Raw genomic sequence first — 27,579 nt, 5'->3', positions numbered from 1 at the left:
GCCTCTATGTGTGTTATCTGACATGCCGCTATGTGTGTTATCTGACATTCCGCTATGTGTGTTATCTGACATGCCGCTATGTGTGTTATCTGACATGCCGCTATGTGTGATATCTGACATGCCGCTATGTGTGTTATCTGACATGCCGCTATGTGTGATATCTGACATGCCGCTATGTGTGTTATCTGACATGCTGCTGTGTGTGTTATCTGACATGCGGCTGTGTGTGTTATCTGACATGCCGCTATGTGTGTTATCTGACATGCCGCTATGTGTGTTATCTGACATGCCGCCATGTGTGTTATCTGACATGCCGCTATGTGTGATATCTGACATGCCGCCATGTGTGTTATCTGACATGCCGCTATGTGTGATATCTGACATGCCGCCATGTGTGTTATATGACATGCCGCTATGTGTGTTATCTGACATTCCGCTATGTGTGTTATCTGACATGCCGCTATGTGTGTTATCTGACATGCCGCTATGTGTGTTATCTGACATGCCGCTATGTGTGTTATCTGACATGCCGCTATGTGTGATATCTGACATGCTGCTGTGTGTGTTATCTGACATGCCGCTATGTGTGATATCTGACATGCCGCTATGTGTGATATCTGACATGCCGCTATGTGTGTTATCTGACATGCCGCTATGTGTGATATCTGACATGCCGCTATGTGTGATATCTGACATGCCGCCATGTGTGTTATCTGACATGCCGCTATGTGTGATATCTGACATGCCGCCATGTGTGTTATATGACATGCCGCTATGTGTGTTATCTGACATTCCGCTATGTGTGTTATCTGACATGCCGCTATGTGTGTTATCTGACATGCCGCTATGTGTGTTATCTGACATGCCGCTATGTGTGTTATCTGACATGCCGCTATGTGTGATATCTGACATGCTGCTATGTGTGATATCTGACATGCCGCTATGTGTGTTATCTGACATGCCGCTATGTGTGATATCTGACATGCCGCTATGTGTGATATCTGACATGCCGCCATGTGTGTTATCTGACATGCCGCTATGTGTGTTATCTGACATGCCGCTATGTGTGATATCTGACATGCTGCTATGTGTGTTATCTGACATGCCGCTATGTGTGTTATCTGACATGCCGCTATGCCTATGCGGAAGATAAAGTGCTAAGCTACTTTAATTTAGCTCCAGTTTTTCTCTTAGCAAAGGTATTGAGGTGAAGAAGCAGCAGTTTGTATGTCAAGGTCATTAACCTCTGAAATTTCCAAGAAGGGATCTCCATTATTCTCTCTCCCCTTAGGTGTGAGATAAGGATAATTGCTTTAAAAACACTTTAAACTTTAGGAGAAAGACATTTATTCTTATTACTATGGAAGTAAATTGTTGGTCTGAAACATTCAGATCGTTAAAGAGATATCTTTGAAACTCCAAAGAGACAGGCTGGAAGCATCATATAAGACAGAATAAAAGTCTGCAAGACACAAAATGCAGATCCGTCCTGCAGTCCTGATGTAGGAATGACACCGCTTAGCCAGTGATCCTGGGGTTTGTATTCTGATAAGAAGGAGAAGACCATTTATCTACAGTATCATTGGGCCTGGAAAGGGTACCCAGTTGATAGATCTGCAGTGCCTAGGTCGACAGTTAATATGTCATCATGCAAAAGGTCAACATTGATAAGATGTCAACATGTAAAATGTTGCTTTGACTTAAGATCAACACAAGGTTGACATGAAAAAGGTTTTTCAAAAACATTTTTTCCACTTTTTCACACTTGAATAACAACATGGACACCCACTGGGAATGCTAAAGTGTGCTAAGCGCAGCAGTAGCGGAGTGCGCATGGGCACGTGCCAGAGGCAGAACTCTGGGAGGCATTGGAGTCATCTGCCGCCGGGCTCCTGCTCCCAAGATGGGAACCTCTTCTCCCCCTGGAAGCTTAAATCAGTTTTTTAAAAGCCAAGGACATTGCTTCTGTGGCTGAGTTCTGAAATATATACTGTATGTGCTCTATCTATCTATATTTCTGAACAGAACATATATTTTATTTAAGGTTATATAGGGTTGTATGTGTGTGTGTGTGGGGGGGGCACCAATATATATCTTGCCTCCGGGCATCTGAAAAGAACTTACTCCACTGGCACGTGCTAAGGGCTTTATTTACTAAGATGGGAGTTTTATTGAAGATGAGATGTTGCTATGGGAAACCAATCAGATTCTATCTAGGGTTAGATTCAATAGAACTCCCATCTTTGGAAAAAACCTAATTGGGGGGGGGGGGGTCCATGTTGACAGTTGTCGTTACGGACAGAAAAAAACTTTATAAACTCAAGTCGCATGTATGGACACTCTGTCAAATTCAAAAACAATTAACTGGTAGCCTTGCGGCTAGAAGTTCGCAGGCGGCTAATAGGGTGGTTGGTCAAGCTGCTCCTACTAGGGGGTGTCAAACCATATACAATTAACAAAAAGCAAGGTGGAGCGCTGAAAAATGGATCAATTGGTTAAATTGGTAAAAAAAAACAATACGTTTTATTTATTAATGGGTATTATACAATCAGATAAACACTTAATGGTATAAAAAAACATATATATATAGGGGGGAATTAATTGCAATTCAATATAATACAGGAAATAAATAAAAACAATTCATTAAAAAGTAGTGGGTTAGATACTTATTGGTCTGAAGTCCCATTTGTAGTCCTTTATTGGAAAACACTTGCACGTTTTCCTTTTTCCTTTGGTGAGTCTGTCCTACAGCTGAATGAATTAGGGGTCCATAAACCTTGCCGGATTGTATTTGCGCTGGAGGATGGATGTAAACCCCAGTTGGATTAGGGGAATCCTCAACAATTGTGCGAAATTCTAATCCTCAATATGCAGGTGGTGGTATCCCAAAGAGTTGTTTCAGCTGGTGGCCCAAGTTGTAGCAAATGGCAAGATAGGTCTCCAAAGTGGGAAGTCCAATTCAGGCCAGAGTAACCCAATAAGATTAGCAGGTGCTTTGTCAAATTCAACCATTTTGGTGTTGACCTATTGACTTTTGACAAAGACACTGTAGACTTTTCCATCCACACCCCTGGGAAGTATGAGATACAAGTGGCACCGATGTCTCTGCTTTGCTCAAAGAAACTGTGTAATGTGGGCTAGGTGAAATGAGGGAGATTGCTGGAGTAATGAGGGAGAGAGGGAGATTCAGGGCCGGCGCTACCCACTCAGCAGCTCCTGCAAAGCAGGGAAGCGCCATGCTGAAAAGGCGCTGTCTCCCTCCCTGCTCTGCTAAAGCTGCCTCTGCCCTCACTGTCACTGCCTCCTGCATGCCGCCTGCAGCGCCTGTCTGACAGCGGGCGGCTGTATGGAGAGGCTGAGCAGCTCCCTGCACCACGCGCACACTGTCCCCCTCCTGCGACCTGCCCCCTCTTCTTCACGGACACTTGCGCTGAGGCATGTAGTGCTGTCTGTGAATGCCTGGATGACATGTCATGTCCAGATCCGCCACCCTACCCATTGCTCCCTGAGCATGTCAGCTGTCAATCAAATGACGAACAGGCAGCAGTGCCGCCTCCCCTTCCTTCCCTCTTCTCAGTGTGCTGTGCCAGTGGCGCTGCCAGTCCTCAACACTCTGCCCCCTCTAACTCCTCCCCTCTTCTTCCATCTCCTCCTTCTCTCCCCTCCTTTCCCCCTCAGTCACGAGTGCTGCACATTCTTTTTGTACTGCTTTTGGATCGCATCGCGCACACATTGCATGCATGCCATGCAACGTAATCTAGCCCATAACGTATGAGATTCTCACAGCAGGTATGGGCACCTTAAGTGCCTGCAACATTTTGCAGACACAGCACTGAGATGGTGTATGCATACATGTACATGCACCCGAGATCCTCCATAGGATTGCATGTTGCATACATTCCCACAATCGGGCTGCAGCTTGTTGCAATGGCAATGTGAAAGGCCGCAAAATGTATGGTTTGCAGGAGGGCGCCGGACACCCTAGCATCGGCCCTGGGGAGATTGCCGCTATTTCAGGGAGTCTCCTGCAGAATGCAGGAGGGGAGGTAACTATGATGTAACAGTGTAATGTGGGCTAGGTGACATCAGGGAGATTGTTAGACTAATAAGGGAGAGAGGGAGATTGCTGCTATGTCAGGGAGTCTCCTGCAGAATGCAGGAGGGGAGGCAACTATGATGTAACAGTGTAATGTGGACTAGGTTACAAGAGGGAGATTGCTAGACTAATGAGGGAGAGAGGGAGATTGCTGCTATGTCAGGGAGTCTCCTGCAGAATGCAGGAAGGGAGGTAACTATGATGTAACAATGTAATGTGGGCTAGATGACAGGAGGGAGTTTGACTAATGAGAGAGAGAGGGAGATTGCTGCTATGTCAGGGAGTCTCCTGCAGAATGCAGGAGGGGAGGTAACTATGATGTAACAATGTAATGTGGGCTAGGTGACATGAGGGAGATTGCTAGACATATCAGGGAGATTGCTGCTATTTCAGGGAGTCTCCTGCAGAATGCAGGAGGGTAGGCAACTATTGTTGGAAGGTAAAACTGATGGGGTTTGTCCAAAGCTGGATTACTCTTTTAAGTGTTCCTGATATAAACTACACAATTTTGTTGGTGCCATGGTGATGGCATTTGTTCGTTAAAGGGTTTGTTGAGTTATGCGCATTTTTCAGGGAAATCTGGTACTTCTTTACTTTCACGGCGCCAGCATGGCGCCGCGCGTCAGAGTCCCCTTGCGGGGCTCGCTTCGCTCGCCCACGCTGCGGGCTCGGTGGCTCGCTACGCTCGCCACGCTAATTAAAGTCAACTCCATGCCAACATGGATAGTGGAGGTATGAACTATCCATGTTGGCATGGCGTTAACTTTGTTTATTTTACTTAGTTTGTGGCGAGCGTAACCCGGAAGTAGCGCGGCGCCATGCTGGCGCCGTGAAAGTAAAGAAGTACCGGAAATCTCCATGAGAGAAACAAGACTACTATCTCCACTTTAATTCCCTACTCGGAAGTCATTAACACTATTTTTCGGAAGATACTGTATAGATTTTTTTTGTTTACAATTGTTTGGGTTGGTCTGCAGGTGCCACTCTTTTGACTGCCGTCTGAAATGTACAGTATAGATGCATGCCTACATAAGTTCTGTCCGTGCAAGGCTGCAGCACTGATAACAGACTTGTATTCCTCCCCAGAGTTTGAGCTGAGCAAGTCATAAGTCACTCAGCACTGAATACTACGCTATACCAATATGTTTCTGTATGACAGGCACAATTCTAATTGCTTTGACATAGAGCTAGAAAAAAAAGTGCTTTAATGATTCATTTTGTATAGAGATCCAGCTGATTATTGCTTGTGTTCTGTCCTCTCACCTTGTTTCCTGAGGATTTCAGCTACAGGAAGTGCGGGTAACAGCAGGGGCTGTCAGCTCAATGGTGCTATGTTAAACCGATAATAAATAGATGATGGTGAATTGAAGGGATTAAGAAGTTACTATAATGGCACTGTGGGCATCCTATATCAAATAGAAAGAAGAGATAATTAAAACTATCACAGACTTAGCAAGAGTAGAAGATGGAATCTTCCAACAACATGTATGCTATCAGGGGCGTAGCTATCGTAAGGCAGCCCCCGCTGCTGCTTGGGGGAGCGGGGGCTGCGTGGGCGCCGGGTGCTGGCACCAGCCACTGCCCTCCGACCATCTACTTACTGTGCCCCTGCCTCACCCGCCGTGTCTGTATCGCCGGGAGTTGGGACCGCATATCTACTAATATGCGTTCCGGTGCCTGGCTCCTTAGAGTCAAATGTACATAACAAAATGGCCGCCTCCTTAGAGCAGACCGTTTTTTAAGATGCTAGAGGAGGCAGCGGCGGCCTCCTCTAGCATCCTTACAAACGGTCTGCTGTAAGGAGGCGGCCATTTTGTAATGGACATTTTACTCAAGGAGCCAGGCGCCGGGAGATGCAGTCCCAACTCCCGGCTGAATATAGACGCGGGGGGGAGGCAGGGTAAGAACAGCGCTATATTTATGGAGCGCCGATATTATCCGGCGGGGGGGGGCGCAAAAATTGGCGCTACGCCCCTGTATGCTATGTATGAAAATAGCATACATTTCAAATGCGGTATTTATACTAGTGTACCTATACTAATATACTGTATATACGTCATAAAGTGGATTGATGTGTGTTCTTCATAAGTAGTCTTTTCTTCCCAGCAGCATTGTTATAAAAATTAAAATTCAATGATTCATATTTTCATTTCTCTCCACAGACAACTCTTGGTCTTGGATTCCTAAATTTTGCAATTTAAGGGATTTTCGAAAACGTCATTCGCGGCAGTATGATGATACCAGCGGAAACATGGTTCACATTAAGCAGAAGCTCTACCATAATGGACACCCAAGTCCGCGGCATCTCTGAGGGGACATCTACAGACAGTATCCTCTGCATACAGAGCATATAGAACTCTTTCCTATTGGGGAAAAAGAAAAATCAGTCAATTCATTTTCCGAAATGGGAAGACAGTAGGAAATCAGTTTTATTTCCTTCGCACCTTTTGCTTCTGCCCTAATCTGGTAGATGGAGGACTCAACATAGAGTGGCAGGAAAAACGGACCTTGGTACATGGATCGGGCACCAGATTTTAGCATTGAACATCTGTAAATATGTAAAAACAACTAAAATTCTAAAAAACGTGTCATTAATACTTTCAAAAGTGCAAGGTGTGGAAACCTCAAGACTTACCCTACCTTTTGTGTGTGTCTGTACCGTCGGCGGAGTTGAGGATTTGAGTGTCATATATTGCTAAGTGTCATTTATTGTAAGATTTGTAATGGGCACTACTCTGGAAAAATCATAAATTGTCCTTTCAGTCGCTAATGGGTCTGTAGGTAACAGAATGTCTCTTCTTGTGCCAAATTTAGGAGCATCCAATCTGGAACATAGCACAGCCGTTGTTGCAACAAATGCTATGGTCTTCATTGAGCCTTCCATTAGACCTTGTCCTACTCTTTGCTCCGGAGCAGTGCCAAATGCAGCTTTTTAAAAGTGCAGATCCACTTATATTAAAAAAATAAATAAAAGTAGTATTTTTTACAGAACACACCTATTTTCTCCCTGAACACATACTTTGTTGTGTAATGATCAACTAGTTTTCTATGTTGAAGAAATATTAATGTTAAAAAAAAACCCATAAAAACAACTAGCAAAAATCATTCATTTGTGAATAATGTTAAAATGTCTGACAGCTTGTTATCTGTGGTCTTTGTTAGTATGAGGGTGAATTTCAGTCCCCAAATTTCGGAATGAAAATATAATAGTTAAAAAAAAAATAATATTCTTCAGTGGTAAAATAACATGAAATGAAACTTTAGTTCAAATTCACAAAATTGGCAATATTATTTAAACAAATACACCGGTCTTAACTTTGAACATGGTGGAGACAAATTACGGAAATTTTTTTAAGATGGCAATTTTTCTTTTAAGTTTCTTTCTTGTGGAATCTTTGGGAATTTGTCATAGGCATATATTTAGAACCTCCATTACAGGTGATTTACAATTTATGGGAGAGAATTTTTTTTAAACAAAATTTCATCAATTTTTTACAAACAGTGGGAAAACTCTTGTCAAATATCTATGTATTAATGAGAATACAAAAAAATTACTCACAAGAAACTTTTGATTTACAAGATAATTCCATCAAAATCTGAATTTATTTATTTATTTTTTTGGAATATCATAGGTAAAACTTGTCCTTTAAAGATTACTTACCTGGTGTCTGGCATCGTGCACCCTAATAACTTTATAAATGTATGCATGCCACCTCAAAGACAAAAAGTCTGGTGCAATGGCATCATGAAACACCGCCAATCTGGTCTGTATATCTGACAGGAAAAAACATCCAAGCAGCGCCAGGTTTGCATAAAATTACCAAACCGCATGATAAGTAATTTTTTAGGATCCTGTTTTATTTCTGATATGTCACACATCACTGAGTTTTTCTTTTTGTGCTAAACTTTCCTTTACTGTTTTTTAACAAATGACACTTTTGTAAATTTGGTAGTTTCTAAGCGGGATATTCAATCTCCCGCAGCCATCTCCCGACAGGGGAGATGGCTGCGGGCGTCCTATTCAATGCTGTCTTCCCCGACAGCATTGAACAGGGGATCTCGGCAGAACGAGCCCGACTTCACAAGCAGTCGGGCTTGTTCTGCCGAGAACGGCTGGGAATTGACCCTCTTCCTGGCCGCAGCTCGCGGCCACATCCCCTTCCCGGCAGGCGGGACATTGAATCCGGCCTGCAAATTCTCAGTCGAGACAGAGACCCAACATTGAATACCCCCCTAAGAGTGTTCACGTTACTACATAATTTGAGGTGTGGGACTGCATCTTTAAAAACCTACATTGGTATGGCTGCCACCAAAGTTTTTCATGGCTAAAACAATGGATAGTGATCTGGCTTCTGCATCTGTTACCGAACCTTGAAGACTTCTCTAGCAGAAAGCTTCGAGGAAAACCTAGAGCCGTTCAGTGATTATTCTATCTCAATTCTCACAGATTTTGACAGATGTTTTGTGTTGTGTTAATTCCCTACGTCTGTTTCTTGCATTTGTTTCCTATTTGGACATGACATGAGGGTGATGATGATGATGATGATGATGATGATGATAATTATAATGGAAAGTGGTGGTGGAACTGCATGGGAATGTGGCAGAACTCCATAGGAATTGCATGAACGTTCTCTGCCATTCTAAACATTATTTTACAATTTTTGTCTTTGTTTTGAATATTCCTCATGATTTCATGTTTTGTTGGTGTCACGTAGCTGGGTATATAATTGCGCTCAGATGTTTTGAAGGTCGACTTGTGGTTGCATCTAACGAGCGTGCTGTGTATGTCTGTACGTACATGTATATTTATTTGTATAGCTTCCATTGCATATGCATAGCTTTAGTGCACTTCAACAGGTTTAATAATTGTTTGCTTATAATTGTCCTGAAGAAATATATATTTTTTGTGGGTGAAAGCTGAAGCCATATTTAGATATGCTAATTTAGGATTTTTACATTATTGCATCTTAGTCCAAGCCAAGGTACAAGTTTACGCTATTTTTCATTGAAAGCACTTTATTTTAAACACAACATTAAACCTCTTATATTACTTTCATCCATTGCGCTACTGAGAGGCCAGATAATGGATAGCTACAAAATACCATCATTTTCATTAAATATGAAACAAATCTGAGGTAATTTATGACTGGACGATGCATTAAAAATGCAAATATTTGTGCCGAATCGTGTGCCTAGTTCATATTGTGAGTATAGGATGTTCATCCATGCTCTCCACTGAAAGTAAAAAACAGTTTTACGCTGTACAAAGTAGGGGACCCCTTTGTTTTTGTCCTACCTCCAAAACATTTACCTCATTTCATTTGTGTGGTTGTAATGCTAAGGCCGTGGTAAAAGTGTTAGTCTTATGGAAGGCCTCAATCCACCCATCATTCAGAGAATGCAACAACCCCTTTGCAAAAAGACTACCTTGGTCTGTCAAGACAAAAGAGCAGGTTTTTGCATTTATTTGCACTCCACCGTCCAAGTGTTTATAGCCTCCATTAACAAGGTTTCAGTTTTCAAAATGTTATTTGTAGACAAACAGGATTATTTTGAAAAATTTATTTTGAAACATGTTTTACCTCAGAATTTTAGATACCATCCCGGTATGTATCTCCTAGCTGAAATTAAAATGAAAAATTGTGATTCGTTTGAAAGTATTTTCATGACAATTTTGTCCTATGCACAGTGGCGTAAGTTCATCCCAGTTGCCCGGAGGCAAGATAAGTAGGTACTTATGTAATATCTGGGCTCCCGTTTTTCTTATGAGCCCGCATCCCCTCGCGGGGCTCGCTGCGCTCGCCAGGCTTCGGGCACGGTGGCTCGCTGCGCTCGCCACACTATATAAAATCAACTCCATGTGTAGTTGGATAGTAGGGGTATGAAAAAATGGGGTGCATTTAACACGGGAGCCCAGATAATACATAAGTACCGATAAGTATTGGTGCCCCCCCAAATAGCTCATTCAGGGGTAGATTTATTAAGCTCGGTGAAGTGATAAACTGTCTGGTTTTATTACCGGCCAATCAGCTCCTACCTGTGAAGTTACCGGCTTGGTTTGAAACAGGAAAGGTAGGAGCTGATTGGACGGTGATAAAAAACAGACAGTTTATCACTTCACCGAGCTTAATAAATCTACCCCTGAGTAAGGTGTCTGTCTCCAGTAGGGTCACGGGACACTTGCAAAAATGATATTAGGAGGGGGAGTCAGCCTCATTAGCAATATCAACTGGTTACATTTGACCAATTCAAACTTGAAGGGAAGGAGAGGTGCCCCCTTGGGAGCAGGAGCCCGGCGGCAGATGACTCCATTGCCTCCCAGAGTTCTGCCTCTGCCTATGCATGATCTCCAGGCCGGGGGGTATTTCATAATGATGCTGTCTCGGGAGCTGTGAAATATTTTTAAACTTCAGAAAGAAATGTGTATTTACCATGCTTGTTATTGCAGCGACTTTAACCCAATTAGCGCAACCATGGAAATCTATTACGTAAGTTAATTGACTTCTATATTCTTCAAACAATAGAATACCAAATATGTGCAAGTAATTATCTAATGTAAGGGACCCATAGATCAGACAGGCATTAGCAATGTCCCGTTCTGTCCATTCCTGAGTTGGAGTGATCGGGAAAATCCAATATTTTGGAAAATCAATCAAAATTAATCAGGAAAAGCGGTATTACTGCAGCTGACATACCTGCCGCATTAGATTCAGGTTATTCTATATCTGAATATGCTTGCAGGCAGGAACAATCCAAGACTAATCTCAGCGATGTGACATACAAGAACTTCCTGTTTTCCAGGGAAAATAGGCTTTGGCTTCTTGGAATATTAGTGGAAAATGAGACCTTTGGTGCCACCATACAAGTAAACTTAGGGAAAGATAAAGTGAAGCAAAATAAAATACCAAGCAAAACACTCCTGACATTTTTCAAACACAAGGCCAGATGCACTAAGCTTCAAAAGTGATAAAATGGAGAGTGATAAACCATTAACCAATCAGCTCCTGCCGGACATTTTTCAAACACAACCTGTGCCATGGAAGTTAAGAGCTGATTGGTTGGTTGTTTATCACTCTCCATTTTATCACTTTTGAAACTTAGTGCATCGGGCCCTCAGACTATAATATGGCAGTTAGATGCTTTTTATCTTTCTCCACTTTATATCTCTCTAAGGGCCAGCCAGACATTGCAGCAGTGTATGGCCACCTTTAGTGCATCTGGGTCCAAGGTTTAGTAGACAGACCTCTATAATTTTAATTAAGCTGAAACAAAAGCTGCCCACTGTGTGGGGTTAAGTGTCTGCCGAGGGAAAAATAATAAATAAGGGAAAATCGGTAAACGGTGACATTAATTAGTCAGTAAATAATCCCCAAATCATTGAACAAAACATAGTGGAGACAAATCCATCACTCAGTCAGGCTGCTTCAATGTTGGTGGATGGTTACAGGGGAATGCAGTTAGAATCCCGGCGGCCGGAATCCCAACCGCCGAAATCCCAACACTTTCTCCCTCTATGGGTGTCCACAAGGGATTTTGAGCGCCGGGATTTCGTACCTATCCCGTTACAGGAGCTCAGTGGTGTCCAGTGATGAGTGAATGACATCTATAGTAGTTTTATGATCTTCAGGATGGCCTCTTATGTAATTTTGTGTTATCATATATTAGGTTTCATTCTACTGATGGGTGTCACCATGTGTTACCTCAGGACTAGCAGTGGTTCCAGCTTTCTGACTAACTTATTTTCCATGTCCTCTCTCCAGTCTAGATCATGTAGTGCAATAAATATTTCCATAAAAATATGCAAATGTCTGTCTGTAATAAGCAAGATGGTAACAAAAGAACGGTGCCCCAGCTGTACAGACTGTACCTGTCATCAATGCCAGTGACAACGGGGCTGGTAATATTTTTACTTTAGTACAGAACATCATAATTCAAGTTTGCAATATTTCTGTATACAATAAACCTTGTCACCATTGCAAAGGAGCACGAATCCCAGTCTAATCATTTAAAAAAAAAAAAAAAATGTAAACAAAAAAAAAAAAATACCAAAAAAAAACAATAATGCTACTGTGGCAGAATGCGTAGAAAAGAAAAGGATGATCGTGACATGGTGCATATGACCATGAACAGGTCAAAGGAGCTAATCTGAGGAGATGCCGTATATGTTGACAAGCTGCAGAGGAAGCAGGTCTTGTGTTACCATGACAACAGTCTCCACCAATCAGTAGGCGCGTCTTGTGTGCAGTGTAAGGTGCTGCACGCATAAGCATACTGATACTGAGAGGGAATTTACTGCTGCATTCTTATGGAAGTGTAATTGGTCTCTAAAAGGCCAGATAACAGGATTACTTTTCTGCTTCAGTAGGTTTTACCACCCAATTCTACCGACACATTCAAACCAATTTTTTCCCTAATGCTGCCAGGATTTATTTTTAATCCTCAATGGTGTCCCCATGTTCCAAAAACTAGACCAAAAATGTCCTTTTACATAAAATGACTTTATACTGCATAACATCATTAAAAGTACTAATCCCACTACTGGCAGAACTACAGCCCTTTACAGTAGTGCAGAACATCAAGATATGTCAAAATGACTATACCAGTGAAGACCTTGACACTCCAGCTGTGGTTGAACTACACATCCCAGCATGCCCTGCATCAGTTTCAGCATGGCCAAATAGCACAACTGTAGCAGGGCATGCTGGGATGTGTAGTTCAACAACATCTGGAGTGTCACGGTTAGCCACTACTGGACTATACAGTATTCATTTTATTTATTATTGGTAACTTAGATTATACTGCACAGAAAAATACCTGAAGCCAGGGCACCAGTCCCCTGCACAGATGAGGCAGCCATTTTGTAGAAATCTATCAGTACACAGTGAATCACGCCATTGCAGCTCTGCCTCCCTGCTGTGCAATAGCCACAATGATGCCGTTCCCCACAAAACACATTGTGAAGCACTCAGTATGGTGATCTACTGAATCTGAGTGTGAGAGAACTATCTGATATCCGGGAGTCACCGGCACATTCCAGGAGAGTGAGCATGATTTAGCCATGGTTTCATTGGTTCTGTATGATCTAGTATCCCAGCAATCACTTGTCTAGTACAAAACTGCTGCCTCCCCTGCATAGAGGGGACATTTACACTATAAAGCTCAGTACACACCTGGCTGACGTGCATACACACTTATCAGTCATGTGCCTGATGTATTGTGTTCAATATCACATCTGGGCAAGCATTTAAATGTGCCCACCCAGGTGAGATGTCAGTCACTGGTAGTCCATGCAGCAATTGTACGGAGCGATCGGCATACCACCCATACACTCAGCCAGATGGGCCGTTATATCTGTAGACGTCGTTCACAGGCATATCGGATGTACACACCAGCTGGTGGCTGATATATCGCTCAGTGTGTAACCAGCTTTAGTGTATTTGATGTTGTTATCCACTTTTATCCGCATTTTCATTGAAACTATCCTCTCTTGTTTGCGGCTTGGTTACACAGTGCAGAGATTTATTAATATTAATATTATAAGAATTATTTTAAATACATAATATAAGAATTTCATCAAACAAATATAACATATGGACATAATCATGCTAGATAGTGAGATTGGCGTCACAAGATTGTAAGTGTTTATGTTGACCTCTGGACCAATCTGCCTCATATGGTGTGTACACACGTTAGATCTGATCAGATAGGATCATGGATAGGATTTTAAGGCACATCCGATTTGCATCCTATCTTGACTATATAGTGCAGATCTGCACTATATAGACAAGGCAGCCAAGACTTTCTGGCTTCTGATACGTGAACGCGCATCGGGATCTGATCGGGATCGCAAGGGTTAAAACCCTTGCGATCTGCATCCGATTCAGATCCGATGCCGATCCGATGTTGACTATATCGTCAACATCGGAAAGGAAATCGGACCGTGTGTACACAGCATTACTGTATCTCCCATAACCTCACAAATCACATTAGACCATTTCTTTCCTGACGCGCTATATTGCTGATTAATACATGACAGACAGGTCTGGCAATTCCATTTTGAATAGTGACGATATTTAGGGAATAATATAGTATACCATACCCTCCAACTGTACCGCTTTTCCCGGTACAGTACCGTTTTTTAACGGTCTGTACCGGCTAAAATAAGCTGTACCGAATGTACCGCTTTTATCACAGAAGCTCAGGGTGATTGAGGGACTCTGGGAGTTGTAGTTCAAAACACTGACGACTGCTCTCCAGAGAGCGTGGGGGAGCTGCCTGCTAAAACTATATCTCCCAGGGTGCACGGGGGGGGGGGGGGGGGGACGCAGCGGGCCTGCCTCTCCCTGCTAGGGGATAGCCTGTGGTTGGAGGATGGCATGGCTGCGGGGAGACTACAAGTCCCAGCATGCTGTGTGCGGCCCTTCAGCCGTGCCAGAGTGACTGCACCCAGCCACTAGAGCGCAAGCCGGCGCTGGGATAAAAGAATGTTTCAGTCATCTTCCAGCCAGACCCCGCACAGCCGATGGGGACTGAGGTAGGGACAGCCAGCACAGCTGTCTCTTTTTTTTTAAATGGGATGCTATAATTTGGGGATTTTTGGAAGTGCAAAGTAAAAGGGTCGTGGCCACGCCCCCTTTACACGTGGCCACGCCCCTCCACCTATGGCCACACCCCCGTACCGATTTTTAAGCCCAATATGTTGGAGGGTATGGTATACTCCCTACTGCAACTTAATGAAAATATTAAAGCCCATTAAAAGATTAATGACAATACACATACTTAAGTATTTATGCAGGTCATTTTTTTTTATACCCTTTGTATTTCACATTATGGGTTTACTTTATTTGGAATTTGTGTATACGTGATTGTAAATGATCTTCAATTTGGAACAGAACACATTGTTTTCACAAGGACATCTCCATATATATTGCCGCAGAAGACACCTTAGTACCTTTCTTCTTTATTAAAGAGATGTCATTTACATTACAATAAACAAACCACGTCATACCATCTCACACATATACAAAATAGCACTGAGAACTCAGAGATTGCTAATCCCCATCATTTGACGATAATCCCGGGGGACACTGGATGGCAGATGCAGTCAACATAAATAATCCCATATGTGAATCATAAAACATCAAAAAATTAAAAGAAAGTATTAAAAATGTGTTACTTACCTCAAATTGGGTGGTGTAAAGTTATTTTAGGAGCGAATATGAATCCTTCTGATCCTGATGAAGAAAAGAAGATGGAATCCTGTAATGTCCCAAGTGTTCAGCTGGTGATCATGACGTTGTAGCTGTAAGTGTTGTTTGGCAAATATGTAGAAAAATACAAATGAAAGCAAACGTGTAAAATCGTTCAGTGCACAAAATTTATAATGAAGAACAGTAATTTCTGAACGGTTCAGGATGATGGTTTGATCCTACATGTGTTTCGCTCACCTCTATATGAGGGACAGGAGAATGCATAATGGTATATTATGGTCAAAGGTTTGCGATAACGTAGCCCTCTCACATTGAATGGGGATTCAGAAACACATGTAAAGGTTTCTTTAAATCAGGTGTAGATTTCATATCCCTTCTATCGTTCATCGCTCACTTCAATGTGGGGAATATGAAACATATAAAGGTACCTTTTTAAATGAGCAAAGATAAAACTGGGTAGCATACCCCACTCACAGAAAATGTTAATCGGTCACCACATATAATGGTTTATTTTCTGCTACAATCCTCTTATTCAAGTTGTACGAATTTCTACTGTTATTCAATATCTGGTATATCGTACCATTGCTCACACAGTCAGGCTCTATACAAGTGCATCATGGTTTCTTTGCGTCAGAACCACATAATTTCCTTTAAGGATTTCTGAGACACCATTGATCCAAGAATTAATTTAATGGTTAAAATAGATCCCTCTTCCACACAACAATAAAAGGGGGGGAGTCACAAGAATTGGCCTAATTAGCGATAAAAATTGAAAAATTGTGTCGATCAGGACCCCCCGAAATCGCGTTGATTGCATCGCATGCAACAAAATCGCATGCGATGCGATCGACGTGATTTTTACATTGGAATCAATGTAAAATGGTCCCTGAGACCCGATTTTACATTGGCCCCAATATTAAATGGCCCCCAGACCCCAATTTTAATTGTTTCCCAACCCTGATGGGTGAAATGCCCCCTCCCCCCATTGTTAACGCCACCCCACGATCAACGCCAACCCGAAGCGTGGCGACTTCAGCAGTACGCGTCCTCCGACCTTTTCATACCCCCACTATCGTCTATATATATATATATAGTATTTAGTGTGGCGAGCGCAGTGAGCCAGCAATGCCGAAGCGTGGCGAGCGCAGCGAGCCCCGTGAGGGGACGTGCATTACTTCACAGGTATTACGCGTCCGCTCGCCACACTATATAAAATCAACTCCATGCCGACGTGGATAGTGGGGGTATGAAAAGGTCGGAGGACGCGTATCGCCGCCCCTCGCGGGCTCGCTGTGCTCGCCACACTTCGGGTTGACGTTCATCGTGGGGTGGCGTTAATAATGGGGTGGGCATTTCTCATGTAAAATACCCATAAGGGTGGGTATACAGTGAAAAATCGGGTCCATTGGCCCATTTAACATTGTTCCCTATGTAAAATCGCGTCCATCGCATCGGTCGCATCGCATGCCTTAACATAAGGCATGCTATGGACGCGATTTTTTAATTGTCGGGGAAAAGGCTAAAAATAGCCATGAAATTGCGTCGGTCGCGTCCATCGCATACCTTAACTTAAGGTATGCGATCACCTACGAGGGGCGACGTGCTAGGAAACAAGCATAGGCGAATCTAGGGGGTGGTCCGGGGGTGCACAGGACCACCCATTAGCCCATTTTATAGCTGAGGGCTGGGGCTTTCCAACGAGCCCAGCCCCGTGTCTCTAGCCCCCTGGGAACCGGAGATACTGCCAGGCAAAGCTGGAACGTTTTCCCTATAGGATAACATGGGACCTGCTAATTCCGACCACCACCCAGTTCCAACGGCTGCCAGTTCCCCCTTCGGCATCACTGAAGCTCGAGGTTGATCTCAGTCAAACCCAAATCGCTGGGCCTTCAATCTGATACCAGGCTGGATCCATATTGGTTAATTGGTTCCAGGGATATTGAGGTTAAACCATTTTTTGTTAATTTCTTAAATGTAATTTCATGACTGTTTATGTTCTTTAAAGGGCAGATTTCTCTGGAACCAAACAGCCCAGTTTCACGGGACCAACTCAAAAGTTCTTCAATATGATACTGGTGTCATGTAAATGGGTCAGTTGGTTCCAAAGATATAGCTGGTTGGTTAAAGGGGGGTAGGGAGAGGGGAGTGGTTTTCTCTCCCCCTCACACCAGAAAATGCAGGTTGGTATATAAGGGGTCAGCCTGGGAATGTCCCTGCATGATCCTGGGACCATATTCCCGGGTAAATCCCTGCATTTTCTTTTGTGAAAGGGGTATTATTTCAAATAGCCGTGACCCCCTGCCCAGCTGTCAATGACTGTCACCCCTGCAGCTTCTGCTCCAATTCTTCTCCCCGCTCTCACCTCAGCCCGCCCCCCCTTTAATCATGTGGTGCCGGCACCCGGCGTGCTCCCCCGACGTCACGAACAACAATAGCGTGCACAATATTTCAAATGTCCACTCGGCTAGAGGAGACACCAGGAGGGGAGTGGGAGCGTGCTCTGCGCTGCGCTCTGCTCCTCTCCCCATAGAAGCAGCTGCACCGCTCTCCATCTCTCCCTGCAGCAGCAGCGAAGGCTCATATAAAAATTTACAGTAAGTGGCACTTTGGGGGGGGGGCATTGCTTAAGGGACGCTACAAGTGGCGGTATGTGGGGGCATTATGCATAATGTGTGGCTTAATATGTAAGGGGCATTACGGTGTGCAGCATCATGTGTAAGGGGCATTATGTGTGCAGCATCATGTGTAAGGAGCATTATGTGTGCAGCATCATGTGTAAGGGACATTATGTGTGCAGCATCATGTGTAAGGGACATTATGTGTGCAGCATCATGTGTAATGGGTACTATGGTGTTCGGCATCATGTGTAATGGGTACTATGGTGCCATCAAGCAAGAACCCCCTAGCAATGAGCACGTAGGTAAGCTGCACTTATGTGGCAAATATGTAATGGGCATTACATTTTGTTATATAGTATGTAATGGGCATCATGATGTGTGGCACAATGTGTAATGGGCATTATGGTGTGTGGCCTTATGTGTAATTGGCATTACGGTGTGGCTTTATGTGTAATGGGTATTACGGAGGTTGCTAAAATGTGTAATGGGCATTACTGTGTATGGTCTAAAGTGTAATACCACACCCCTTTTGTGATGCCACGCCTCCTTCCCGTGAGGCCACGCCCTCTTTTTGGCGCGCAGCTAAGCCGCGCAAAGTTCCCCCTGCTTTTATATCTAGATCTGGGACCACCCATTACCATAATTCTAGATTCGCCTATGGAAACAAGTACCGGTCTTTCAAATCAACATGTTATCTTGACCTGTGATACGCTGATTTACACTATTCTTAATGCAGTCTTCATAAGTGTGCGTTTACCAGCCTCACCAGTCCAGTGGGCAGCAAGGAGGCCGGTTGACACGATTTACTACGTCCTGCCGACACCCATCAGCTCAACTGCGCAAGTTGCAGGAATGTGGAGCTGCACTGATGTGAATCTTTACGTCATTTCGCCCTTCAGACATCCCAAATAGATCTCCCTCCTTGTAGCCCCCATCAGCATAAGAATTCACCAACATTAGTCGTTCCTATTTAGAGTAGGTAAATGTTATCGCCATATTGGGATTATATATGTATATATTATAGTAGAATTATTATTTTTCGCTGCTTATGGTGCTAGAATTAATTTATTTATTGTTGCACTATCAGGAATAATACATTAAATTAAGTGATCAACATGTGTCAGTGAGGGATTAAAACAAGTTTGTCCTTATGATATAGGGCGATATGTACTAAGCCTTGAAAAGTGATAAAATGGAGAGAGATAAACCACCAGCCAATCAGCTCCTACCTGTTTTTTTACAAATCCAGCCTGTGACATGGCAGATAGGAGCTGATTGGCTGGTGGTTTATCACTCTCCATGTTATCACTTTTCAAGCTTAGTACATCTGGCCCCTAGTACCATTTATGGTTCCACATTTAGATCTTAAACTGTATAGAAGCAATTCATCTTATTCCCCATACAGGGATGGCAATATAAATCTTGGGGCCCTGTACAATGATATTTCTGGGGCCCCCCGCCTAATCCCAAATCCACACAACGCTCTTCTGCATGAGCCTCAGATGCTCCAGATCATGAGCCTCAGATGCTCCAGATCCTGTTTTCAGGTGCGGACTTCTCTCGTTCTCAGTCCTGCTGGCCTGGCTCCTGGCTGCTTCTTCCTGCTGGCTCCCGGCTGCTGCTGGCCTGTCACTTTTACAAAAGAATGCTGAGCACTACGAGCAGGCAGGGCAGGTCTTTCACAGAGTGTGGAACAGGCAACCCGCGCATGCGCAGTAAAAGTACAGGAGCCAGAGACTGAGGCCACAGCACCAGTGGTGGGTACGGCTGTGCACTTGCGGCCCCAGGCTGTGCACACGCAAAGAGTAGATGGCTCTGAGCCAGGGGCGGATTGGGGACTAAAAGTGGCCCTGGAAAAATTCTGGAAGTGGCCTCATGTGGGCGGCAACAAATCAATAATGGCCGCTCTCATGCATACATACACCTGGTTCCTGTAGTGTTGAGAGATTCCCGGACACGCCCCTAGGCCCACCCAGCCCCTCCCCTTGACCTGCCCAAACCCCTCCCCTTGACCCGCCCTATCATTTTTTTTACCTTTGCTTCAATTCCATTCTTGATGTTGCACACTGTAATGCCAGTTACATGACACACTGTAAGCCACACACCGTGATGCCCATTACATGTTACACCATACACCACAGTGACCATTACTCGTTATGATGCCAGGACTCCATTTTTTTTCTAAAGGAGGGTCAACAAGGACAGTGCGCGCCGAAGGCGCGTGCTAAAAAAATTCAATGTAATGCCGATTACACGTCACACACCCATTACATAGTATACCATATGCCGTGAGCAGTAATTAAATAATGACCAGGATATAGAGGGTGACTGAGGAAGACGCAGATAGTGGGTCACTGGGGAAGCTGGGGTGACGGAAATAGCAGGTGACTGGGGAAGCTGGGGTGACGCAGATAGTGGGTCACTGGGGAAGCTGGGGTGACGCAGATAGCGGGTGACTGGGGAAGCTGGGGTGACGCAGATAGCGGGTGACTGGGGAAGCTGGGGTGATTTAGATAGCAGATGACTGCCTGGGGAAGCTGGGGTGACTGGAGAGGCTATGGTGACAGGGAGATAGCGGGGAACAGGGGAAGCTGGGGTGACAGGGAGATAGCAGGTATATTTGTATATATATATGTATATGACCCCCTCTGCACCATCATCACCCAACCTGCAAATCATCATCATCACCTCCCCCTGCAGCATCACCCCGAGCAGGGCCGCGGCTAGGGTGTTTTTGCGCCTCCCTGCAAACTATAAATTTGGGACACTTCTGGGCCTGCTGCTGGGAACGTGCTTTATACTATATATATACCAGGGGCAGAGAGGCAGAGAAAGAGAGACCAGGGGCAGAGAGGCAGAGAAAGAGACCAGGGGCAGAGAGGCAGAGAAAGAGACCAGGGGCAGAGAGAGACCAGGGGCAGAGAGGCAGAGAAAGAGACCAGGGGCAGAGAGGCAGAGAAAGAGACCAGGGACAGAGAGAAACCAGGGGCAGAGAGGCAGAGAAAGAGAGAGAGACCAGGGGCAGAGAGGCAGAGAAAGAGAGAGACCAGGAGCAGAGAGAAAGAGGGCAGAGAGAGAGAGAGAGACCAGGGGCAGAGAGAGAGAGAGAGACCAGGGGCAGAGAGAGAGAGAGAGACCAGGGGCAGAGAGAGAGAGAGACCAGGGGCAGAGAGAGAGAGAAAGAGACCAGGGGCAGAGAGAGAGAGAGAGACCAGGGGCAGAGAGAGAGAGAGAGAGAGAGAGAGAGAGAGAGAGAGAGAGAGAGAGACCAGTGGCAGAGAGAGAGAGACCAGGGGCAGAGAGAGAGAGAAAGAGAGAGAGACCAGGGGCAGAGAGGCAGAGAATGAGAGAGACCAGGGGCAGAGAAAGAGAGAGAAAGAGACCAGGGGCAGAGAGAGAGAGAGAGAGAGACCAGTGGCAGAGAGAGAGAGAAAGAGACCAGGGGCAGAGAGAGAGAGACCAGGGGCAGAGAGGCAGAGAGAGAGACCAGGGGCAGAGAGAGAGAGAAAGAGACCAGGGGCAGAGAGAGAGAGAGAGAGAGACCAGGGGCAGAGAGAGAGAGAGAGAGAGAGAGAGAGAGAGAGAGAGAGAGAGAGAGAGAGAGAGAGACCAGTGGCAGAGAGAGAGAGACCAGGGGCAGAGAGAGAGAGAAAGAGACCAGGGGCAGAGAGGCAGAGAATGAGAGAGACCAGTGGCAGAGAGAGAGAGACCAGGGGCAGAGAAAGAGAGAGAAAGAGACCAGGGGCAGAGAGAGAGAGAGAGAGAGAGAGAGACCAGTGGCAGAGAGAGAGAGACCAGGGGCAGAGAGAGAGAGAAAGAGACCAGGGGCAGAGAGAGAGAGACCAGGGGCAGAGAGAGAGAGAAAGAGACCAGGGGCAGAGAGAGAGAGACCAGGGGCAGAGAGGCAGAGAGAGAGACCAGGGGCAGAGAGAGAGAGAGAGACCAGGGGCAGAGAGGCAGAGAGAGAGACCAGGGGCAGAGAGAGAGAGAGAGACCAGGGGCAGAGAGGCAGAGAAAGAGAGAGAGAGAGACCAGGGGCAGAGAGGCAGAGAAAGAGAGAGAGACCAGGGGCAGAGAGGCAGAGAAAGAGACCAGGGGCAGAGAGGCAGAGAAAGAGAGAGAGACCAGGGACACAGAGATAAATAGAGAGAGAGTCGAGACCAGGGGCAGAGAGTGAGGCAGACATGCGGAGAGAAAGGGGGGCATGTTCCCAGGTCACTAGTGGGTGTCCGGGCAGACAGAGGTGACCGGGAGATATTGGTGGAAAGAGGAATCAGAGGGTGACAAAGGAGGCAGTGGGTAACTGCTATGAGGTGGGTGCATCCAGAAACATTCATACATTTTCTTACCAGGGTCAGTGAGTGAGGGAGATATATGGGAGAGAGAGGGGGACATATTCCCCAGTCACTATGTTCTGCTCACCTGCTCCTGTGATGACCAGTGTCCCTGAGTGTTGTACAGCTGGTGGTAATGTTACAGGTACCTCACTGCTTCTTCTCCACGCCCATAACATCAAGCGGCAGTCTGGACACACACTTGTCGGCATACAGGCAGCAGGAGTCACTGGAGAGATAAACTGGTGAGGTGATACAATAGAGGAGACCTAAGGACAGGTAAAAGTGTGACAGAAGGCAGAGGTAGACAGGGAGCAGGATGTACCAACCACTTGCGGTACATCCCGCCATCCATTGTGCCAATACTTTTCGCATAGACACTAACATATGTGATTTGTAATGCAAAGGACAGCTCTCCCAAAAAGATGCCCTTTGTGATGCACTCTGGTGCCTGGACTTCCGGGTTTGTGATCCGGGAGTCCCTTTACCAATGCTCCCAGTGTTGCGGAAAGAAGCCGATGTGCCTCTACAGGGTAATGCCATGTATAGCTGGTATTACCGCTACATTAGGCTACTGCTAGTAGGGCTTTATTACATTTAAAAATAGGGTAAAATCCCTGAAAATGGGTATTTTACCACATTTCTGCCGTAGAGAGCATAGAGGGTGATGGAGAGGGTGAAAAACAGATAGTGGTCAATGGGTCATAGTGGGTGAAAAGTAAGTCAGGGGGCAGGTCTGTCCGGGTGATGGGAGGAGAGTCTGCGGATAAGAGGCGGCACCGGTGGTTAGTGCGGGCCGCGGGAGAGACAGGTACGGTCTGGGCTGGCTCGGTCGCATCACCCTGGGGTCCGGCAGCCCAGGCACACAGTGGGTCCCTACAGGGTATGGGAAGTCGCCGGCGGGGTCCCTCCAGTGCATGGGAAGTAACCAGCCTGAATTACCGGACTGTCCGGAGTAATCCCGGACGGGTGGTAACCCTAGGTCCCTGCCACTCTCATACATACATACATACATACACCCTGCCGCTTTCATACATACATACATACACCCTGCCGCTCTCATACATACATACATACACCCTGCCACTCTCATACATACATACATACATACACCCTGCCACTCTCATACATACATACACCCTGCCACTCTCATACATACATACATACATACATACATACATACACCATGCCACTCTCATACATACATACATACACCCTGCCGCTCTCATACATACATACACCCTGCCACTCTCATACATACATACATACACCCTGCCGCTCTCATACATACATACATACACCCTGCCACTCTCATACATACATACATACATACACCCTGCCACTCTCATACATACATACACCCTGCCACTCTCATACATACATACATACATACACCCTGCCGCTCTCATACATACATACATACACCCTGCCACTCTCATACATACATACACCCTGCCGCTCTCATACATACATACATACACCCTGCCGCTCTCATACATACATACACCCTGCCACTCTCATACATACATACATACATACATACATACATACACCATGCCACTCTCATACATACATACATACACCCTGCCACTCTCATACATACATACACCCTGCCACTCTCATACATACATACATACATACATACATACATACACCATGCCACTCTCATACATACATACATACACCCTGCCGCTCTCATACATACATACACCCTGCCACTCTCATACATACATACATACACCCTGCCGCTCTCATACATACATACATACACCCTGCCACTCTCATACATACATACATACATACACCCTGCCACTCTCATACATACATACACCCTGCCACTCTCATACATACATACATACATACACCCTGCCGCTCTCATACATACATACATACACCCTGCCACTCTCATACATACATACACCCTGCCGCTCTCATACATACATACATACACCCTGCCGCTCTCATACATACATACACCCTGCCACTCTCATATATACATACATACATACACCCTGCCGCTCTCATACATACATACACCCTGCCGCTCTCATACATACATACATACATACACCCTGCCGCTCTCATACATACATACACCCTGCCGCTCTCATACATACATACATACACCCTGCCGCTCTCATACATACATACACCCTGCCACTCTCATATATACATACATACATACACCCTGCCGCTCTCATACATACATACACCCTGCCGCTCTCATACATACATACATACATACACCCTGCCGCTCTCATACATACATACACCCTGCCGCTCTCATACATACATACATACACCCTGCCGCTCTCATACATACATACACCCTGCCACTCTCATATATACATACATACATACACCCTGCCGCTCTCATACATACATACACCCTGCCGCTCTCATACATACATACACCCTGCCACTCTCATACATACATACACCCTGCCACTCTCATACATACATACACCCTGCCGCTCTCATTCATACATACATACACCCTGCCGCTCTCATACATACATACACCCTGCCGCTCTCATACATACATACATACACCCTGCCGCTCTCATTCATACATACAAACATACACCCTGCCGCTCTCATACATACATACATACACCCTGCCGCTCTCATACATACATACATACACCCTGCCACTCTCATACATACATACATACATACACCCTGCCGCTCTCATACATACATACACCCTGCCACTCTCATATATACATACATACATACACCCTGCCGCTCTCATACATACATACACCCTGCCGCTCTCATACATACATACACCCTGCCACTCTCATACATACATACATACATACACCCTGCCGCTCTCATACATACATACATACACCCTGCCGCTCTCATACATACATACACCCTGCCACTCTCATACATACATACATACACCTGGTCCATGCCGCTCTCATACATACATACACCCTGCCGCTCTCATACATACATACACCCTGCCACTCTCATACATACATACACCCTGCCACTCTCATACATACATACATACACCCTGCCGCTCTCATACATACATACATACATACACCCTGCCACTCTCATACATACATACATACATACATACACCCTGCCACTCTCATACATACATACATACACCCTGCCACTCTCATACATACATAAATACACCCTGCCGCTCTCATACACACATACATACACACATACATACACCCTGCCGCTCTCATACATACATACATACACCCTGCCGCTCTCATACATACATACATACATACATACACCCTGCCGCTCTCATACATACATACACCCTGCCGCTCTCATACATACATACATACACCCTGCCGCTCTCATACATACATACACCCTGCCGCTCTCATACATACACATACCCTGCCGCTCTCATACATACATACACCCTGCCGCTCTCATACATACATACACCCTGCCGCTCTCATACATACATACACCCTGCCGCTCTCATACATACATACACCCTGCCGCTCTCATACATACACCTTCACTGTAATAAATTCATACATACACCATGCCACTCTCATACATACATCCTGTCCCTGCCGCTCTCATACATACATACACACACCCTGCCACTCTCATACATACATACAGTAGGAGCAAGTTTCATCTTTGCTCCTTTGTCCATGGCTAGCCATGGCTATTCTATTGTTCTCAGCTGCAATACGTATTGTATTGCAGCTGAGAACAATAGAATAGCCATGGCTAGCCATGGACAAAGGAGCAAAGATGAAACTTGCTCCTACTGTACATACACCCTGCCACTCTCATACATACATACACCCTGCCACTCTCATACATACACACACACTGCCGCTCTCATACATACATAGATACACCCTGCCGCTCTCATACATACATACATACACCCTGCCGCTCTCATACATACATACATACATACATACATACAGATGGGGCAGGCCTCTTCCTTGCTGGCGAATCCGCCAGCGGCCTGCCTCACCATCTGACTGAGACGCGCGTCTCAATCTCCGTCGGCGGGGCGACGGGACAGGGTTAGGGGGGGGGGGGTGCGGGCAGGCGGCGGGGAGCGGCTGGAAGCGCCCTCGGAAGGGGCGCCTCTCGTGCGCGCGCGTCCCCTTCTCGCTATGCAGATGGCGCTGGTGGGGTATGGCGGCTTGCGTCGCCATCGCCATCCCCTGCCAAGATGGGAGTGGCCCCAACTGTACATACATACATACACCCTGCCGCTCTCATACATATACCCTGCCGCTCTCATACATACATACATACACCCTGCCGCTCTCATGCACACACCCTGCCCCCCTCAACCAAATTACACACAGGACATTTTACACAGCCCCCCTTAACCAAAGTACACACAGGACATTATACACAGGCCCCCCTAAACCAAATTACACACAGGACATTATACACAGCCCCCCCTTAACCAAATTACACACAGGACATTATACACAGCCCCCCTTAACCAAAGTACACACAGGACATTATACACAGGCCACCCTCAACCAAATTACACACAGGGCATTATACACAGGCCCCCCTCAACCAAATTACACACAGGACATTATACACAGCCCCCCTCAACAAAATTACACACAGGACATTATACACAGGCCCCCCTAAACAAAATTACACACAGGACATTATACACAGGCCCCCCTCCCTAAGTTACACACAGGACATTATACACAGCCCCCCTCCCCCAAGTTACACACAGGACATTATACACAGCCCCCCTCCCCCAAGTTACACACAGAACATTATACACAGGCCCCTCTAAACCAAATTACACACAGGACATTATACACAGCCTCCCCCCCCCCCCAACCAAATTACACCCAGTACATTACACACAGCCCCTGCATCAATATTACACCCAATATGCACTGTGCACTAACCCAATGATCTGTTTTGTAGTGTCTGTGCATGCTTCTGGTAGGGGAGGCAGCATAGAGCACGTAGAGGAGCTGCTGCAGGACCAGGAAGAGCAGGGCTGGATGCACGCAGCACACAGTGTGGTGGGCGGGGCCAGCCTCAGGGAACTGCTCAGTGCTGCCCCTGCTGCCTGCAACTTTAAATTCGGCCTCAGGAGCATCGGCCTCCCGGGAAAGTTCCCGGTAATTATAATGGCCAATCCGCCCCTGCTCTGAGCGCCAAGTGTCAGGGAGCACACACAGTAGATGGCAGTGGCACACAGTAAGTCAGTCATACTCAGCCACACACAGATGGTGCACAGTAGACAACGAGCCCCAAAGGTCACTGACAGGCCAGCTAGTACAGGCAGTGGCCGTACCCAGGCATGGAAGCTCTGGGGCCCT

The 27,579-nt window shown here is 45.6% G+C and overlaps 1 protein-coding gene and 1 long non-coding RNA gene across 3 annotated transcripts in view; one reads left to right on the top strand and one right to left on the bottom strand.

The window, feature by feature from the left end:
* TMEM240 (transmembrane protein 240) overlaps positions 1-12,079 on the top strand; it is a 97,065-nt gene extending 84,986 nt beyond the window's left edge. For both annotated transcript variants that reach the window (XM_083163392.1, XM_083163393.1), the window contains exon 4: positions 6,259-12,079. In XM_083163392.1, coding sequence (XP_083019518.1) covers positions 6,259-6,407 — 149 coding nt within the window. In that variant the 3' untranslated portion in view covers positions 6,408-12,079. The remainder of the gene's footprint in view (positions 1-6,258) is intronic.
* Positions 12,080-15,166: 3,087 nt separating this feature from the next.
* Positions 15,167-27,384, bottom strand: LOC146042165 (uncharacterized). Its single transcript, XR_014463772.1, has 3 exons — positions 27,160-27,384; positions 22,347-22,487; positions 15,167-15,398 (listed from the first exon to the last, which is right to left on the bottom strand). It is a non-coding gene; the product is annotated as an uncharacterized LOC146042165 (long non-coding RNA).
* Positions 27,385-27,579: the final 195 nt, after the last annotated feature.

Source organism: Crinia signifera, chromosome 19, assembly GCF_055691185.1.
Source record: "Crinia signifera chromosome 19, ASM5569118v1, whole genome shotgun sequence".
Taxonomy (NCBI): domain Eukaryota; kingdom Metazoa; phylum Chordata; class Amphibia; order Anura; family Myobatrachidae; genus Crinia; species Crinia signifera.
Note: the sequence above shows the minus strand (reverse complement) of the source record. Positions and strands in the feature narration are given on the sequence as shown.